This window comes from Propithecus coquereli, unplaced genomic scaffold (assembly GCF_000956105.1).
Source record: "Propithecus coquereli isolate 6110/MARCELLA unplaced genomic scaffold, Pcoq_1.0 Scaffold606, whole genome shotgun sequence".
NCBI lineage: Eukaryota > Metazoa > Chordata > Mammalia > Primates > Indriidae > Propithecus > Propithecus coquereli.
This window is the reverse complement of record NW_012152019.1, coordinates 430,171-446,847: the sequence shown is the minus strand read 5'-3', so window position 1 is coordinate 446,847 and position 16,677 is coordinate 430,171. Positions and strand designations below refer to the sequence as shown.

The following is a 16,677-nucleotide window of genomic DNA, read 5'->3' as shown; positions in this document are numbered from 1 at the left end:
GGGTGGGGGTGGGGGGGCGGTGTCCAGAGTAGAGTTAGGAGGACACAGGGCGCAGACCTCCCCTGGCTCACCTGGGTGCCACCCGCCTGCCCGGCCCACAGGCTACGGAGAAGGCTTCGACGACGTCATCATCCAGGGGGATCTGGAGGAGCTGAAGTTTGTGGCTTTTTACACCAAGTGAGAGCAATGGGGTGCAGCGGGGGCTTGGAAGGGGTGACAGTTCGGTGGGAAAGGAGGACTCCTTCCAGACTGGAGCCCAGCCCTGAGCCCCGAAGCAGGGAGGATCTAGTGCTCAGGGCATTCCTGTTGCTCTGGGCAAGATCCCTCCCCCAGCCCCAGGTGGACAGGAGTGTGTCAGGGTCTTTAAGTATAGGGCTTCTGCCAGGCAGTCCTCATGTTCACCACCCTATCCCTGCAGAGGCGACGAGGTGATCGCCGTGGCCAGCATGAATTACGATCCCATCGTGTCCAAGGTGGCTGAGGTGCTAGCCTCTGGCCGTGTCATCCGGAAGCGGGAGGTGGAGTGAGTGTGGGCATGGGAGGCCTGGGGGTGGGTGGACATTCCTTGGAGTACTGGCTCAAGCCACCCAGGCAGAAAACTGCCCCCACAGCCCTCCAGGGCCCTTCCCCTACTCTTGGGACCCATCAGTCTGAGGCTCTCAAGGCTACAGGGAAGCATGGGGCAAGGATTGCAGTTTGGGAGCGGGCTGGCTCTGTGTGCTTACCGTGGACAGAAGGGAAGGGGTGTGTGTCAGTGCAGGACCAGTGCTGTGGGGAGGGGTCAAGGTCCACTGCGTGGGCAATCACCAGGCCTGGGACACTCAACTGCATGTGATTGTGTTGAGCCTGGCAGAAGCTAGGTGGGGAAACACAGCTCTTGATGACCCTGGGAATGCCCTAGAGATGTGGGATGGTTCTGGGGGCACTGGATGCCAGCCATTACCTTCATCCTGGCGTGGTGCCAATGAGAGCCACCTGTGGGAGAGAGCCCTCAGGGACTGGGAGGCCACTGGGGGACTGGAGGCCATGAGACAGCGGTAGGCTTGAGGCTGGAAACAAGGGAGGACCAAGAGGGGACATGATAAATGACGTGCTCTCTCCCTGGCCTTCTGTTTCTTTCTCTTGCCTTCGCAAAGGCTGTTTGTGCTGCACAGCAAGTACGTGTATCCTTCGTCCTTCCTGTTGACTGTTCTGAGCCTTTCCCACCTCAGCCCAGAGCTTCCACCCAATGGTCTGCCTCCATCTGCCTAAGCACACATCCCTGCGGGGCACCAGGGCCTGGTATAGAGCAGGCCCCCTGCTGTTCTCAAGGGCCAGCTGCTCATGGTGCCCAGAGTAGGGAACCTGCTCTCTTCCTCTGCCCTGACCATTCCTCTCCTCATTCCTGCAGGACTGGCGACATGTCTTGGCTCACAGGGAAAGGATCCTGAGCTCGAATGCAGTGGATTTGGGCAGGCACAGTGGGGTCCCAGGGACAGAGGCCAAGGCCTGGGGGAAGGTGCCAATCTCAAATTTCCCAGGATCCCCCAGGGCAGAACCTGAGCCCTCGCAGTGCTTGCCTTCCACCGCCTGGCTCCCCTCCAGGGAGGCCTCTGCTGCCTCCAGAAGACGTTCACCCCTCAAGGCCACTGCTGCCACTGATAGCTGGCACCGGAGGCAGGATAGGCTCTGCCTCTTCTCCCTGTTGGGACTGGTCCCCTGCAGGACCTTGCAACATGTTAGACATTATCTTAAAATTAAAACGCACACATTTGCAGATCTGTGTGACTCCCAGCGTAATTGGGCCAACACTTATGAAGGAGGGAGCAGACCATGGGGAAAACAGGCACAATCCCAGGGTGCTAAATGCCACACCAAGGAAGTTTGGCCTGTGAGCGCCCAGAAGAGGTAGCAACTGATTCTGCCCTCCTCCTCCCATTTCCCCGGGATCAGGGAAAGTTTTTCCAGCAAGTGCCTTTGGATCTGAATTTTGAAGGAAGGGTGTTCCAGGTAGAAGGACAGCCCATGCAAAGGGCTTGAGACAGGAAATGCGTCTTCAACGGAAGAGGCAGCTCATACATGACACTTCGGGGGCATTTGCCCCTTAGGGTTGTAGGAGCGATGTCCTTCGACAGACCCTATGTTTCTCATAGCAGCCAGAGCTTTCTGAATCCCCATTTCGCCAGGGAAGCAGCTGAGGCTCTGCTATTACTAGGAATGAGAATCCAGAGGTTCCGCGCCAGGCTGCCTCCCGGCCAATAAGAACGCCAAGAGAAGAGGGGAGTCGCAGGGGCCAGGCTTCGGGGCGCAAGCAGGCAAGGGATAGTTGAGCCGCCAGCAGAGGGGCCGCTGCGAGCCCGGAACCCTCCACCTGGGGTCCGGGGAGCGGCGGACGATCCAAGACCGAGCCACGCGCAGACACAGGGCATGCCGGGCCCGTCGCAGAGGGTCTTAGAGTGCTGTGGGCGTGGCAGGCCCCAGGGAAGAGCCGTCCCGATGGGACACCACATTCACTGGAATGGGTAGCCAGGCGCCGGTACATCGCCCCAAATGCTTCCCAGAAGGCTACACGCTTGCTGCAAGTTCCGCAGCCAAGTCAGGCAGTAGCCCGCAGTATCAGGACGAGCGCTAGGCTTACCGGGAAGTGCCGGCGGGCGAAAAATGCGGCGCTGGCCGGAAGTGCTGCGCCGTCGGCGCAGGGCTCGCCGGGAAATGTAGTCCCTGCGGGCGGCCCGGGGCGGTGGCCGCAAATTCTGCGGCCTGAGCGGCCGATCCGGCGTGGACCCGGGATGGCTGGACCAGGCGGCTCCGGGGGCCCGATCGGGGCCGGGGCCCTGGCAGGTGGCGCGCGGTCCAAGGTAGCCCCCAGCGTGGATTTTGACCACAGCTGCTCGGACAGCGTCGAGTACCTGACGCTCAACTTCGGGCCCTTCGAAACAGTGCATCGCTGGCGGCGCCTCCCGCCCTGCGACGAGTTCGTGGGTGCCCGGTACGGTGGGCTTCAGGGGAGGCTAAGGGCAGGGGGTGGGATCTGAAGGTGTCCTAGGCGGAGCCCAGGGGCGAGGCTGGGGCGCGGTGTCCTGGTGTGGAATCTGGTAATGGGGGGCGGTGATGCTGTCCAGGACGGTGTCCAGAGCAGGTCCCAGAGCTGGACGACCTGGGGTAGGGTATTAGAGCTAAGTTGTGTTTGTGGGTATTGGGCTGGGGGCCCAGGTATTCTGTGGTTGGGTGAGGAGTCCAGAGAATCTTGGGGCAGTGTGAGGCATCACCGTTTACAAGGTCCTGTGGGGTGATGGTGAAATTTAGAGGTTTCCATACATCCTAGCAGTTGAGAGGTGTTACTTTAATTCTGCGGCAGCTCTCGTGCTTGGTCCCATTCCTTGTGTGCCCCCCAGGAGGGTCTTGTCCTCACTGCCCTCCACCCCTTCTTTTTTTCCAGGCGCAGCAAGCACACAGTGGTGGCCTATAAAGATGCCATTTATGTCTTTGGTGGAGACAATGGGTGAGTGAGTGAGCATTAGGGAGTTTGGACGAGGTAGGGAGAAGCATTGTGGTCAGGGGCTGGGCCCATGCAGCTCCATTATTGTCCTTTTAGGTATTAGCTAAATCTCTTTAAGCCTCAGTTTCCCTGTCTTTGAGTTTCCCTGCACTCATCTCCCTGGTTGTGGTGAGGATTAAATGGGATCCTACACAAAAGGTCCCCAGCACAGCATCCAGTGGGTAGCACATGCTCAGTATGTGGAAATGTCCCTCTTGTTCTGCGTGAGTAGACACAGCCTTGAAATAAACACATCCAGCCCTGCTGCCAGCCCTGCACTTCTTTCCCTGCACTTCTCCCCGGGCCTCACCCACAGGCTTACTTTGCAGCTGAAAGGTATGGAGGACACAGTTTTTATTTCATGCGTTTTTCACTTTTTGTGAGAGTTTTCTCCTGTTTCTATAAACTCCCGGCAAACAACCTTCCTGACAACTGGCTAATGTTCTGTTAGTGGACACACCTCCGTTCACATGGCTGGTTTCCCTGTGTTGAGGGTAGAGTGTTGCACATGACCAGTTGTGCCCAAGGGTCCTAGCCCTGCCTCTTCGACCCAGAACCTGGCCTGAAGCCCAGGAAGCGTTGGCCTCCTGGTGGCTCTGCAGCCTTGGTCCTGTAGTGTGGGGAGTTAGCCACGCTCCCAGCAAAAAATCAGGTGCCTTAGGTAGGGGTCATCGCAAAGGATAAGAAAATAATAGAAAATGGAAAATAATAGAAATAAAAGAATACACAGAGACGAAGGCATAATTTTATAGATTTATAAAGATAAAGACAAAGCGGGGGTACTCAAGGGTCCCTGCGATAGCCCCGTCAATCGCAAGGCCCCGAATGAAGTTTTAGTCCTGACCCCAGACAGGCTGGGCTGCCTGTGTGGCAATGCTGGTACCCACATCAGCTGGAAAGCCTCCTTCGTGGTCACCATTCTTGTCCCTTGGGCATCAACTGGTTGCCCAACTGATGGTTGTCGGTGACCCCACCCCCCAGCTGCATGTAGTGCCCATCCCCAGGGTCCTGGTGGAGCAACGTCCAATACAGCAGACCTGACCAAGGCCACCTCTCCTCTCTCGCTGCCTTTCAGGAAGACAATGCTTAATGACCTCCTGCGGTTTGACGTGAAGGACTGCTCCTGGTGCAGGTGGGTGGCTCCGTGCTCCAGGGTCCTGCCCGTTCTCCTGGAACACAGTGGCGCTGTGCTGGGTCCCGGTTGCTAGCAGAGTCACTCTCATCATGCAAAGCTAGAGAGAAGCTTCCAGGAGGAGACAGCCATGGCTCCTGGGATGCCATGGCCAGAGCCACTCTGTTTTTCTCCATCTCCAGGGTTCCTTTTTCAGTTCACGATTGCAGTTGATTATTCTGAATCTGTTAATTAAGGGGATCTGTTGGTGCAGTTGCAGGTCCCTTAATTCTGCCCCAGGAAAGCCCTTCAGTCACAGACCATCTCCCAGGCCAGGGGCTGCTGTCGGATCTGACCTGGGGGGGCCATCGGCTGATGGGTCCTTCCAGGATTGATTGTGCTGGTGTGGGTGCTGCCCAGGGGCTGGCAGCAGTGCTTCCTGGCCCTCCCTGCCCCGCAAGGCCCATCTTTTGCACAGGCAGTGGGCAGCATGCAAGCCCTGGCCTCCCTCCCACAGGTGCCCTCCCCAGCTGCGTGGTCTTGGGCGAGACACCTGCCTTCTCTGAGCACTGCATATTCGTGGCCATCTGTAGCAGTGCAGCCCCTGCCAGAGAACAGCTCACAATTGAGGGGGAGAAGTGGATCTTGGATTTAGGAGACAATGGGCTTCCTCCTGAGCTCTGCCATCTGCTCTTGCAGGAGTGCAGATCCCCTGAGCCGCTTATGGAGCCATACTCTGCTTGTGCATGGTCCCCTGGGTCCCCTGGGTCCCCAGCAAGCTCTGTGCGTGGCCCCCTCAGAGTCCTCAGCAGCCCTCTGGGGTGGGGTCTCATTGTCCCTCTTTGCCAGAGAAAGGCTCAGGAGCTCAAGGGACTGCCCAGCACCCACAGCCACCGAGGCTGGCCCGCAGGATGGCTCTGCTCTGCACCACCACCCTCTGGCACTGGCGTGGCTGCAGAAGTTGCTGCCATTTCCATCACACTTGATTTTATAATGTGGCTAACAGTTACAGATTCATTTTAAAAATCACTCTGAAGACTACAATTCTTTGTCAAAATTGCTTAAGTAAGCAGTGTAAATGGGTTTTTAATTCAGTGAATAAAAGTTGTGGACTCCATGCCGCGGGACACTGTGCAGCCACTGAGAATGTGTGTCCATGATCCTAGGGTGGCGTGCGCACCTGGTCACATTCTACTGTTTAGTCGAAAGCCAGTTCCGTAATATCTGCCACTGGTTCCGTGTGAAGAAATTATGCGTAGGGGAGGTGTGCAGGGAAGACCTATAGTGTGGACAGTGGTTTTCTGGCAATGGGATTATGTGTGAGTTTTAGTCCCTGTTGTTTTGTCTTTTCCTTATTGGTAGTTTTTTTTAAGTTTCTATAATGAAACAGGTATCAGCTCTGAAATACAAAGACAAAAGGAAGTGTGGGGTGGCAGGGCTGCCACAACCCCGCTGGCGCTCACCACCCCTGTGCCCACCCCAGGGCCTTCACCACCGGGACCCCACCAGCGCCCCGCTACCACCACTCAGCTGTTGTCTACGGGAGCAGCATGTTTGTCTTCGGTGAGCAGCCTGTCACCCCCTAGGCACTGCGTCCTCTCCCGGGCCCGCGGATACCCTGCCCTCCTGCCACACGCGGGGGTCATGGGCTCGTGCTGTGCTTGGCAGGGCCTCTCTGCCACCCCTCAGCTTTGTCTGCCAGTCCTCTGAATTCTGCGCTGGGTCAGGGTCCTCTTATCCCCGACTGTCGTGAGCTCGTGGGGTCGGGTATCTGCCTCTGTGACTGGGCTGGAGCAGGAAGCAGCGTCTCCAGATGCTGGCACAGAGGCGGGTGGCAGCATTTCTGGGGGGTGTGAAGGAGCCCTGGCTCGTGCACTTTGGATGGGGCCAGATTCTGCCTCACCTCCTGGAGTTCGAAAACTTAAATGCTGCCTTTGAGTGTAACGGTTTCTCACTCTCTTTACCCAGGGGGCTACACTGGGGACATTTATTCCAATTCTAATTTGAAGAATAAAAATGACCTGTTTGAATACAAGTTTGCGACTGGCCAGTGGACGGAGTGGAAAATTGAAGGACGGTGAGAGACTTTGCTGAAACCCTGGGGACCAGACAGGGTCCTTGGGGGCAGCCGAGGACCTGCGTCTTGTCGCGTTGCGGATGAGGAGCCTGAGGGCACACAGCTCCGGGGGCTGGTGATAATTCCCATCTGCAGCCATCCACGCACTGCCCCCAGCTGTCAGGCTCCCTCCATGCAGAAGAGCCCGGATGTACTGTTCACGGGTGCATCTCGGCTCCGGCTTGGCTGGCACCTCCTTTGATGTTTTGGTGGTTACTGGGAGAGGACTCTGTGCCCGTGTGGGTGTCTGAGCTCCTCTTCCAGCGGCTGCCCGTGCCTTACGCCTCTGGTGCTGTCGCTTTCTCCCAGTTCCCCAGTGGAAGCCCTCGAGCCGAGGTGTCAGGCAGACATGGCCAGGCAGCCCGGCCGTGGCCTCTGCAATGGCTGCGTGGGCCTAGGAGGCTCAGGGCTGCGCTGGTGGCCTCACTCCTCACTTCCCCTTCATGCTTCAGGCTACCAGTCGCTAGATCGGCCCACGGGGCCACCGTGTACAGTGACAAGCTGTGGATCTTTGCCGGCTATGATGGCAATGCCAGGTAGGTGGTGGCCCGGCTCATGCGCCCCACCTCCGAGGGTATCAAGGAGCAGAGTGGGCCTTCCTGGCACTGAGGGCTCAGAGCGCCACTCAGTCTGAGGGTTTCTGGGGAGGGGCGTGGGGGTAAGAGGGCAGGGGGCAGAGGCAGGTGAGGGCCACTGGGTGGAGCATCTACCTGACCCTGCAGCCCCTTGAATTGCCGAGGCCGCAGGCAGGAGTCACGCCGAGGGGCTGGGTGGGCAGTGGGTGGGCGGCCCCAGGGCCCCGCCCCCAGCTCTTGCCCAGGTCATAGGCGTGTTCCGCCTTCATTCGGAAAATTGGCTTTGCTGTGTTTTTCTGAATTCAAAAGTAGCACATGCTAGTTCCCTAAAACTAGCCTCACAGAAACTCCCTAACAGTGCAACAGTGGCAGTGGTGGCAGTGGTGTCTGTGATATCTGTGGTCCTCTTCCCACCCAGGGGGACCCGAGTGAGGGGCTGGCCCTGCCACTCTGCCCAGATGTGCCTGGTTAGGCAGGGGGCCTGGCACAGTCCCTCAACCCCCTGAAGCTCCCACTTCATGACTGCACAATGTCCCCTAACCCACATGGCAGGTTGTTCTTCCCTTGGAGCCATCCTTTCTGGCTCCAGGACCAGGCCCATCCTGACAGCCAGACCCAAGGGATCCTGACCCCTCAACCCTTCTGTCCTTTTTTAAAATTTTTTTTTTACATGTTCAGAGAAACTCCTCTAGTAATGAACTATAGAAATGATTCCTGAAAGTATGGTGTTCCCTCGTCCTAATGCAGGTTGAACGACATGTGGACAATTGGCCTCCAGGACCGGGAGCTCACCTGCTGGGAGGAGGTGCGGGGCACAGGGAGCCGGGTGGGGGCAGAGGCTGCTTTCTCCCCCGAGCCTCACTGTCCCCCCGCCCTCCTGCCCAGCCCTCATGACTGATTCCAGCAGTGGCTGCACAGTGACTAGTCCCCTCTCCTTAGACAGGCAGAGTGCCACGTGTGAGGCATGTGGTTTTGGTCTAATCTACCCTCATCTCAACGTAGTGAGGGCAACATGCTGACTACGCCCTGCTCACTGGAGTCCCCAGGCATTCTTGCCCCTGGAGAAACGTCTGATTTTAGCCCCTGATGATTTCAGCCCCAACTGTTCAAAACTGGGCCCCTTTCAGTGGGTGAGATAGGGGTATAAGGTGTTCTTGTAAAAAAAGAATCCTGAACCCTCATTCACAGAAGTTTCAAGAATAAAAGTGAGGCCAGGCTCGGTGGCTCATGCCTGTAACCCTAGCACTCTGGGAGGCCGAGGCGGGAGGATCGCCTGAGCTCAGGAGTTTGAGAGCAGCCTGAGCAAGAGTGAGACCCTGTCTCCACTACAAATAGAAAAATTAGCCAGGTGTGGTGGCACACACCTGTAGTCTCAGCTACTTGGGAGGCTGAGGCAGGAGGATCGCTTGAGCCTAGGAGTTGGAGGCTACAGTGAGCTGTGAGGAGGCCACTGCACTCCAGCCTGGGGGACAGAGTGAGACTCTGCCCACCTCCCCCCCAAAAAAAGAATAAAGATAGTCCCAGCTCAGTGGTCTGAGTAAGTTGAAGTGTGAACCAGGTCCCGTGAGGCCACAGCTGAGCTGCTCTCCCAACCCAGGTGGCCCAGAGTGGCGAAATCCCACCATCTTGCTGCAACTTCCCTGTCGCTGTGTGCCGGGACAAGATGTTTGTGTTCTCGGGGCAGAGTGGAGCCAAGATAACCAACAACCTTTTCCAGTTTGAATTCAAGGATAAGACGTGAGTGCCCTGGTGCAGGGGGCGGGGGAGGGCAGTCAGCGCCCCTGCCTGCAGCTGGGAGCCACGGTAACCATCCTTGCCACTGGCTCCAGAATCCAGCAGGAGCATACAGCCTGGAGCAGGGAAGTACGGTGCCCCCAGCAGGCCCTGGGGTATGGCTGCAGCTCAGCAAGATAGGCCTGGGCAGGGAGGCCCCTGGCTGGGCCTCCCTCTGAGCGTGGAAGACATCCCTTGCCCAGTGAATGGCTTGGTCACTGCTGCTAATGACAAACGCGGCCAGCATAGATCTCACGTGATGGCGGAAGATCCCATGGGTGTGCAGGCTCTGGCTTACGCTGTCCTTGCTGCTGGCTGGCCTCTGGTTCTGGGAGCAAGTGGCGGAGAGGGAACAAGAGTGTCAGCTGCAGGTCAAGGGGGCTTGGGAGGGGCTTGGGAGCTGCCCTGGAGGCCAGGGGTGGGTAGGAGAAAGGGCAGGGCACCCCAGGCAGAGGAATCCCTGAGTGACTAGGGGGCAGCATGCAGCCAGGTGGCATCACCCTGTCGGCCCAGGATCTGTCCTGAGTCTCAGTGAACTCAGCAAAAGAGGGGACTTGCTGAGAGGTGCTGGGAAGCCCTTGGAGGGTGGAGGGTGTTGTAGGAGCAGCATCAGGGTCCAGGCAGCCCCCAGGCTGTGGCATCCTCCAGCTGGACGGTGTGAGTGCAGTGACCTGCGATTGCACACGTGTCTGTGCACAGCTCCACTCCCCAGAGAGTGGGATTGCCTGGCAGGTCAGCTGCCACCCCTCCCAGAAGGGTCACTGTCACTGCTGCCTGCTCTGTGGCGGAGAGTGGAGGGGACTCTGGCAGGACCCCATGGTGGGCCATGTGGAGCTAGGCAGGGCTGGTGCTGTAGCTGAACAGGGCATGAGACTGGGCACACACGTCCAGGCCTTCCCTCTGGACACTGGGCTGGTCGCCATGGAGACCTCAGAGGGACTTCCCAGTGGGGGCCTGCTGTGGGAGGCCTTCGGGGAACGGGGGCCCACGCCCCAGCAGCTCACTGTCATGCGCCCCTAGGTGGACACGCATCCCCACGGAGCACCTGCTACGGGGTTCTCCACCACCCCCACAGCGGCGCTATGGGCACACCATGGTGGCCTTTGACCGCCACCTCTATGTGTTTGGGGGTGCGGCCGACAACACACTGCCCAATGAGCTGCATTGCTACGATGTGGACTTCCAGACTTGGGAGGTCGTGCAGCCCAGCTCTGACAGCGAGGTGAGTGCTGTCAGGCCTCAGCATGGTGGGGGTTCCTGGGGGGTCCTGACCGCTGGCTGGATGCCAGGGCCTCCCACCTGCTCCCACCTTCTCCCCAGCTTGTCACGGCTGTGGGGCCTCCCAGGGGTCCAGACGGCCACCAGGAGCAGGGCCAGCATGTGGCACCTGCTCCTCAGGCCCTCGAGCCCCATCTGTCCTGCAGCCTGCAGCTCTTAACACTCCGTGGCCCACCGTGTCTGCACCGCACTGCTGAGCTGCAGACCCTTCCCAGGAAGCCGGCCTTGGCCTCTTCCTGGGAAGGCTGGGCCCCCCTCAGCCAGGCAGTGAACACCGTGCTCACGTGGCTCTTCCCCCCGCCACAGTGCTCTTGGGTGGGGATGGTAGGCTGGTCTCGGGGTGCCTACCTGGCCCTTGCCGACTGGTCTCACACCTGCATGTCTCTGCCCACCAGGTCAGTGGGGCGGAGGTGCCCGAGCGAGTGTCTGCTTCTGAGGAGGCGCCCACCCTGACCTCCGAGGAGCGGGGCAGCTTCAAGAAGTCCCGAGATGTATTTGGCCTGGACTTTGGCTCCACCTCGGCCAAGCAGCCCGCCCAGCCAGCCTCAGAGGTACCAGCCGTTGAGGCTCAGACAGCCCTACACCCCCTGCAGCAGGTCCTGTGAGCAGCCTCTTTCGCAGATGGGCACACCGAGGCCCAGAAAAGTACTGTCTCAGGGTCACTCCTGGCCCTGCAAAGGAGGCACAGGGCCAGGAGCCCACGCCCTGCTGCCGGGCTACAGCCCCAGGGCCCTGCGGCAGGCGTAGCCCTCCGGGGCCAGTGCGGCACACCGTCCACTCTGCAGGGCTGCACGGCCCGGCGTGCCCCTCACCCACAGGAGCGCTGCCTCCCACCTGTGCCTGTGACTGCACCCGGGGGCGCTCACCCTGAGGGACGGTGCTCTTGGGCCCCACGCCACACACCTGCCTTGTTCCCTCCCCAGCTGCCCAGTGGGAGGCTCTTCCACGCGGCCGCCGTCATCTCGGATGCCATGTACATCTTTGGGGGCACCGTGGACAACAACATCCGCAGCGGGGAGATGTATAGGTTCCAGGTGGGGCTCGTCAACCTGCGGGGCCAGCTGGGGTGGACAGGGCCCCCCTGACAGGGAACTGAGGCCCCGTGTTGGGGCTGGGCTTGTCTAAGGCCGCCCATTGCCGGGCTGAGCCTGGCAGCTGGGGAGGGAGACTCTAGGTTGAGGGCAGGCCAAGGTGACACTAGGAGTGGAGGAACTTCATGCAGAGGGGGCAGGTGGGTGACGTGGGGGCTCCCACTGGGGCTCAGAGGAAAGCAGAGCTGGGCTGACAAGAAGGCAGCCCCTGCCCAGGCCCAGCGGAGCAGGTAGTCAGGGCGGGGTCTGCGGGGATAGTGGGGCAGGAACAATTTCCGGGGGAGATCAGGGTGTGTTGGCAGGGACAGCATGAGTACATGAGTCCAGGCATAGAGTGGGATGGCCCAGCGGGAGAGGAGCCCCCTAGGCGCGGGGTGAGCAGGGCAGTACCTCTAGGGTGAGGAGGCAGCCGCTTCCCCTCCTCACCAGGCCCACCTGCCTCCGGGGCCCCGAGGGTCAGCATGAGCCGGTGGGAACCTCAGGGTTGGCCTGCATGGCCACAGTGGGCCCGCCCTGCTGTCCTCGGTGTCTGGCAACACTGATGTCACCTCCTGCAGTTCTCCTGTTACCCCAAGTGCACGCTGCACGAGGACTATGGGCGGCTGTGGGAGAGCCGCCAGTTCTGTGATGTGGAGTTCGTGCTGGGCGAGGTGGGTGCCCTCCTGCATGCGCGGCCCCTCTGCTGTGCCCGTGGAGTGGGAGTGTCGCCCTCAGAGGCACGGCTGCCTGCCCAGTGCTGCCTGCCCTGGCCAGCTGGGGTCCCATGCCCTGCACCCCTGCCTTGTTCATCGTGCAGAAGGAGGAGTGTGTGCAGGGCCACGTGGCCATCGTCACTGCGCGGAGCCGCTGGCTCCGCAGGAAGATCGTGCAGGCCCGGGAGCGGCTGGCTCAGGTGAGGCGCCCGCCCCGCCCACCCTGACTGAGCAGCTGGGTCCATTGTACCCTGGGTGCCCCCAAGCTCCCTTCTTCTTCCCACAGAAGCTGGAGGAGGAGGCAGCCCCAGCTCCCAGGGAGGCCGCTGGCATGGCTGTAGGGGGAGCCCGGCCGCCCCTGCTGCACGTGGCCATCCCGGAGGCCGAGGCCCGGCCCTTCGAGGTGCTCATGCAGTTCCTCTACACCGACAAGATCAAATACCCGAGGAAAGGTCCGCCTGGGGGGTGGAGTGGGAACAGGGTGGGGTGCTGCTAGCCTCGCCTTACAGATGGGCCCCTTGAGGCTCAGAGGCTGCCGTCACTCTTGATCACCTGTGACCTCAGCAGCCAGCATGTGGCTGAGCTGCCATGTGAGGCCCCCAAAGGCTATTTTCCCACCTAGTATCCCCGAAACACATTCATCCACGGAGGGAGCCCCATCCCCTGTGCCCCTGTCCTGCCCTCCCCGGGGTCGCCGAGACTCAGGAACTCTTGGCTGCAGGCCACGTGGAGGACGTGTTGCTCATCATGGACGTGTATAAGCTGGCGCTTAGCTTCCAGCTGTGCCGCCTGGAGCAGCTGTGCCGGCAGTACATCGAGGCCTCCGTGGACCTGCAGAACGTGCTGGTCGTGTGTGAGAGCGCCGCCCGGCTGCAGCTGGGCCAGCTCAAGGTGCGGGTGGGGGTCCGTGTGGCAGCCAGAGCTCCGCCGGCCAGGCCCTGCTGTGTGGGGTGGGTCGTGCCCAGGCCGAGGCCCTGCCCTGCCAACCTTTGCGAGCTCTTTGCCCAGCCTGGGATCCCGGCTTGACCCTGCCTGCCTGCCCATGCTTGTCTGTCCCAGGAGCACTGCCTGAACTTCGTGGTGAAGGAGTCCCACTTCAACCAGGTGATCATGATGAAGGAGTTTGAGCGCCTCTCATCCCCGCTGATCGTGGAGATTGTGCGGCGGAAGCAGCAGCCGCTCCCTCGAGCCCCCTCGGACCAGCCCATGGACATCGGTAGGGAGCCTCCGTTGCCCTTCCCTGGGGGTGGGAGGGATGGTGTTCATCTTTGGCAGGAGACCTGGGAGCCGTGGAGAGCACCTGCCAGGCTCTCGAGTCCCGGGGTGGACACAGGGCCCTCCTTCTGGCTGGGATGCTGGGCCCAACAGCCCAGGGTCACAGTGATTGGTCCCTGCACCTCCACTAGGCACAGTGAGGGTCAGAACAGCCACAGACCTCATTCGCCTGCTGCCTCCTCGGCCCCACCTAGCGTAGGAATGAGTATTACAGTCCTTTACTCCCCCAGCCCTCCCTGGGGACTGCTGGCACCTGGATACCCCAGAGGCCTGGGGGAGAACCAGCATGGGGGGGACAGTGGACTGTCTTGGAAGTTCAGACGTTGGGGGCCAAGCAGGCTTGACAGCTGTGTTTGGGGTGCAATGCTCGAGTCAGCTTGGGGGACTGAGGGAGAAGAGGACAGAGCTGGTGGCGCTTCAGTGCTGGAGTGAGGCCCGTGGCCTGAGGGAATCTTTGCTCAGGGTAGCAACGTGGGCAGACGTGTGGGAGGCGGTGCCCGTGAGGTCCCTAGACCAGAATCCGAAGCTTCCCCCAGCTCAGAGTGTGCTGCGAGTGTGGGGGGCGTCTGCTCAGGTCCCTCCACACCCCCAGGCACATCTCTGATCCAGGACATGAAGGCGTACCTTGAGGGGGCGGGCGCGGAGTTCTGTGACATCACGCTGCTGCTGGATGGGCACCCGAGGCCAGCCCACAAGGCCATCCTGGCTGCCCGCTCCAGGTGGGTGCCAGAGGGGAGGGCAGGGTAGGGCAGGCCTGGTGCCGGCTGCATTCCTCTGAGAGCCGGGTCTGCGGCCCTCTGCGTGCAGCTACTTTGAGGCCATGTTCCGGTCCTTCATGCCCGAGGACGGGCAGGTGAACATCTCCATCGGGGAGATGGTGCCCAGCAGGCAGGCCTTCGAGTCCATGCTGCGCTACATCTACTACGGCGAGGTCAACATGCCCCCCGAGGACTCACTGCATCCTTGTGCCCCGAGGGCACGCCTCCTGGTCACTGTTGAGGGGTCCCGGCGCCCACCTCGGGCAGCTTTGAGGCCCGGTTGCCCTGTCTTGGCCAGGTGGCCTGGGCCCAGCGCCTCACTCTGGAGGGTTTGCTGGCGCCCGTGCTGGGCTGGTGTCTCTGGAGCACGCAGGCTGGCTGGGAGGGGTTCGCAGCCAAGAGGGATGGGTGGGTTCTTGACCCTCACGATTGCCTGGAGCATGTGGTCGTCATTGCTCTGCAACAGGCGAGTGCGCACGTGGGGCGACTCCTCGTACATCACTTCAGTAGGGTGCGAGGAAGCCCTTCAGGGTTCTGTGGGGCCCTGGAGCGGTTCTGGGGACACGATTTATGGTTTTCCTTGGATCTTGAATGTGTCCTTGGACTCGATGAGTGGTTCAGAGCCCATTTAGAGAGGGAGCCAGTGTCTGGGCTGGATCGGAGCCTCAGCCCCGGTGGGCGAGGGGCTCCACCGCATCCTCCCAGGGGAGGGCAGGGAGGAGGGCAGCTGGGCGTGAGGACCAGCTTTGTGTGGCCGTCAGCTCCTTAACCGGCCCCCAGCTACCTGTTCTCGGCCCCCTACTACTATGGCTTCTACAACAACCGGCTGCAGGCGTACTGCAAGCAGAACCTGGAGATGAACGTGACAGTGCAGAACGTGCTGCAGGTGGCTCCGCGGCACCTGTTGGGAGGGGAGGGGAGGGGGGGACAAATGGGGCAGCGCCTCAAGGTCCTGCCGTTGCAGATCCTGGAGGCAGCCGACAAGACGCAGGCGCTGGACATGAAGCGGCACTGCCTGCACATCATCGTGCACCAGTTCACCAAGGTCAGGGCTGAGGCCTCCCCTTCAGGACCTATTCCCCCTTGGCAGGGGGAGGGGGAGGTGGAGGGGATCCCTGGCGCTCCCTGTCCTCTGCAGTCGTGGGCTGCGGGGTGGGGGGCAGGGGATGAGCTGAGCAGAGCAGCCTGCCACTGGCCACTGCTCATCTTCGTCCTCGGAGCCAGCCTGAGCCCTGAGGAAGTCCAGCCCCAGAGGTCTCTGCTGCCCACCTGGCCCTCGTGTGGATCCAGTCCCATCTGGTTCCGGCCTTCTGGTTGCCTTGGCAGGTCTCCAAGCTGCCCACACTGCGGTTGCTGAGCCAGCAGCTGCTGCTTGACATCATAGACTCCCTGGCCTCCCACATCTCCGACAAGCAGTGTGCGGAGCTGGGCGCCGACATCTGAGGCCCCTCCCCTGGTGCCCACCCAGCGAGGAGAGCAGCCATACCTGCCTGCCCACTCTGCCCGCCTTGAGGAATGCGGCGGCCACACTCGTGCCTGCAGCAGAGGGGGTGCACCTGCCGGGCCCTGGGCGGGGGTGCCCAGAGGGGCCACAAATGCTTCATTTCGCTGAGGAGGTCCCACGGGGAGCAGATGGTGAAGCAGACCCCCTCCCCAGCTGGCCCCCTCTCCTGGACTGGAGGTGCAGGTGGGAGGCCACAGCTCAGTGATGGGGACAGCACCCAGAAGCGGGGAGAGACTAGGGAGCCATGGCCTTGGGCCTTCCACGCAGCAGGGTCTGGGCATGTATTTTGGGGGGTTTGGCATGGCCCCCTGGCCTGGGCATGTTGTAGATCCAGAGTCCTGTTGCCAAGGCCCTTCCAGTGTAGGGGAGGGGGCTTGGCAGAATCACTGCCCTACCAGGGAGTTCACCTGGGCTGCACCCGCCCCCACCTCACCCTCACTGAGGTCGTGTAAGGGGCCCCTCCTCCTGCCCTCAGCTTGTAACTGGGGACCCTTGGTGGGCAGGTTTGGTCTGACTTGAGATGCACTTTGGTATGAAGAGCCCTGCAGTCAGCTCCCAGCCAACAGGTCAGCCGTGCTGGGCTGGCCCTGGCTTCCAGAGGGGCTGCAGGATCCCAGCCCACCCATGTGCACATCGGGGCTCAGGGCTGGGGCAAGGGAGAAGTCAGCAGAGGTGCCGCCCAGGTCCCTGTGTCCCTCACTAAGTATTTATTCTGTCATAGACATGCCTCCATTAAAGCCACAGCAGTGCTACTCACCACACGCGCCTCGCTAGCACAGTCTCCGCCCCCGGCCTCTGGCCCTCAGCTCCTCGCCATCCTGCAGCCAACTGGCTCTGTGGCCTGATGGCTTGGCAGCCTTCTAGACATGGATTCAGCCAGTCTTGCCTGTTTCTCTGTCCATGTGGTCAACAGCTCCCTGCCCCCACCTGGGCCACCCAGTCACATGAGGGAGAAGGGACAGTGGGAGGCATCCAGGCTGCCCCTGC

General features: G+C 60.9%; 1 protein-coding gene across 3 annotated transcripts in view; it reads left to right on the top strand.

Annotated features, from left to right (window-relative positions):
• LOC105822383 (apoptosis-inducing factor 3) overlaps nucleotides 1-16,436 on the top strand; it is a 29,004-nt gene extending 12,568 nt beyond the window's left edge. The window contains exons 18-39 of one of the 3 annotated variants that reach the window (XM_012659365.1): nucleotides 102-177; nucleotides 419-523; nucleotides 3,419-3,481; nucleotides 4,593-4,649; nucleotides 6,112-6,191; nucleotides 6,597-6,705; nucleotides 7,197-7,280; nucleotides 8,067-8,124; nucleotides 8,917-9,056; nucleotides 10,113-10,314; nucleotides 10,766-10,921; nucleotides 11,294-11,404; nucleotides 12,019-12,111; nucleotides 12,258-12,353; nucleotides 12,440-12,605; nucleotides 12,875-13,044; nucleotides 13,213-13,369; nucleotides 14,021-14,147; nucleotides 14,236-14,385; nucleotides 14,967-15,072; nucleotides 15,151-15,231; nucleotides 15,513-16,436. In XM_012659365.1, the coding sequence (XP_012514819.1) occupies nucleotides 102-177; nucleotides 419-523; nucleotides 3,419-3,481; nucleotides 4,593-4,649; nucleotides 6,112-6,191; nucleotides 6,597-6,705; nucleotides 7,197-7,280; nucleotides 8,067-8,124; nucleotides 8,917-9,056; nucleotides 10,113-10,314; nucleotides 10,766-10,921; nucleotides 11,294-11,404; nucleotides 12,019-12,111; nucleotides 12,258-12,353; nucleotides 12,440-12,605; nucleotides 12,875-13,044; nucleotides 13,213-13,369; nucleotides 14,021-14,147; nucleotides 14,236-14,385; nucleotides 14,967-15,072; nucleotides 15,151-15,231; nucleotides 15,513-15,629 (2,504 nt within the window). In that variant the 3' untranslated portion in view covers nucleotides 15,630-16,436. Of the gene's footprint in view, nucleotides 1-101; nucleotides 178-418; nucleotides 524-1,390; nucleotides 1,761-2,672; nucleotides 2,969-3,418; nucleotides 3,482-4,592; nucleotides 4,650-6,111; nucleotides 6,192-6,596; nucleotides 6,706-7,196; nucleotides 7,281-8,066; nucleotides 8,125-8,916; nucleotides 9,057-10,112; nucleotides 10,315-10,765; nucleotides 10,922-11,293; nucleotides 11,405-12,018; nucleotides 12,112-12,257; nucleotides 12,354-12,439; nucleotides 12,606-12,874; nucleotides 13,045-13,212; nucleotides 13,370-14,020; nucleotides 14,148-14,235; nucleotides 14,386-14,966; nucleotides 15,073-15,150; nucleotides 15,232-15,512 lie in introns of those variants that run through there. The other 2 variants (XM_012659364.1, XM_012659363.1) reach the window with 2 other exon arrangements.
• The last annotated feature ends 241 nt before the right edge of the window (nucleotides 16,437-16,677 follow it).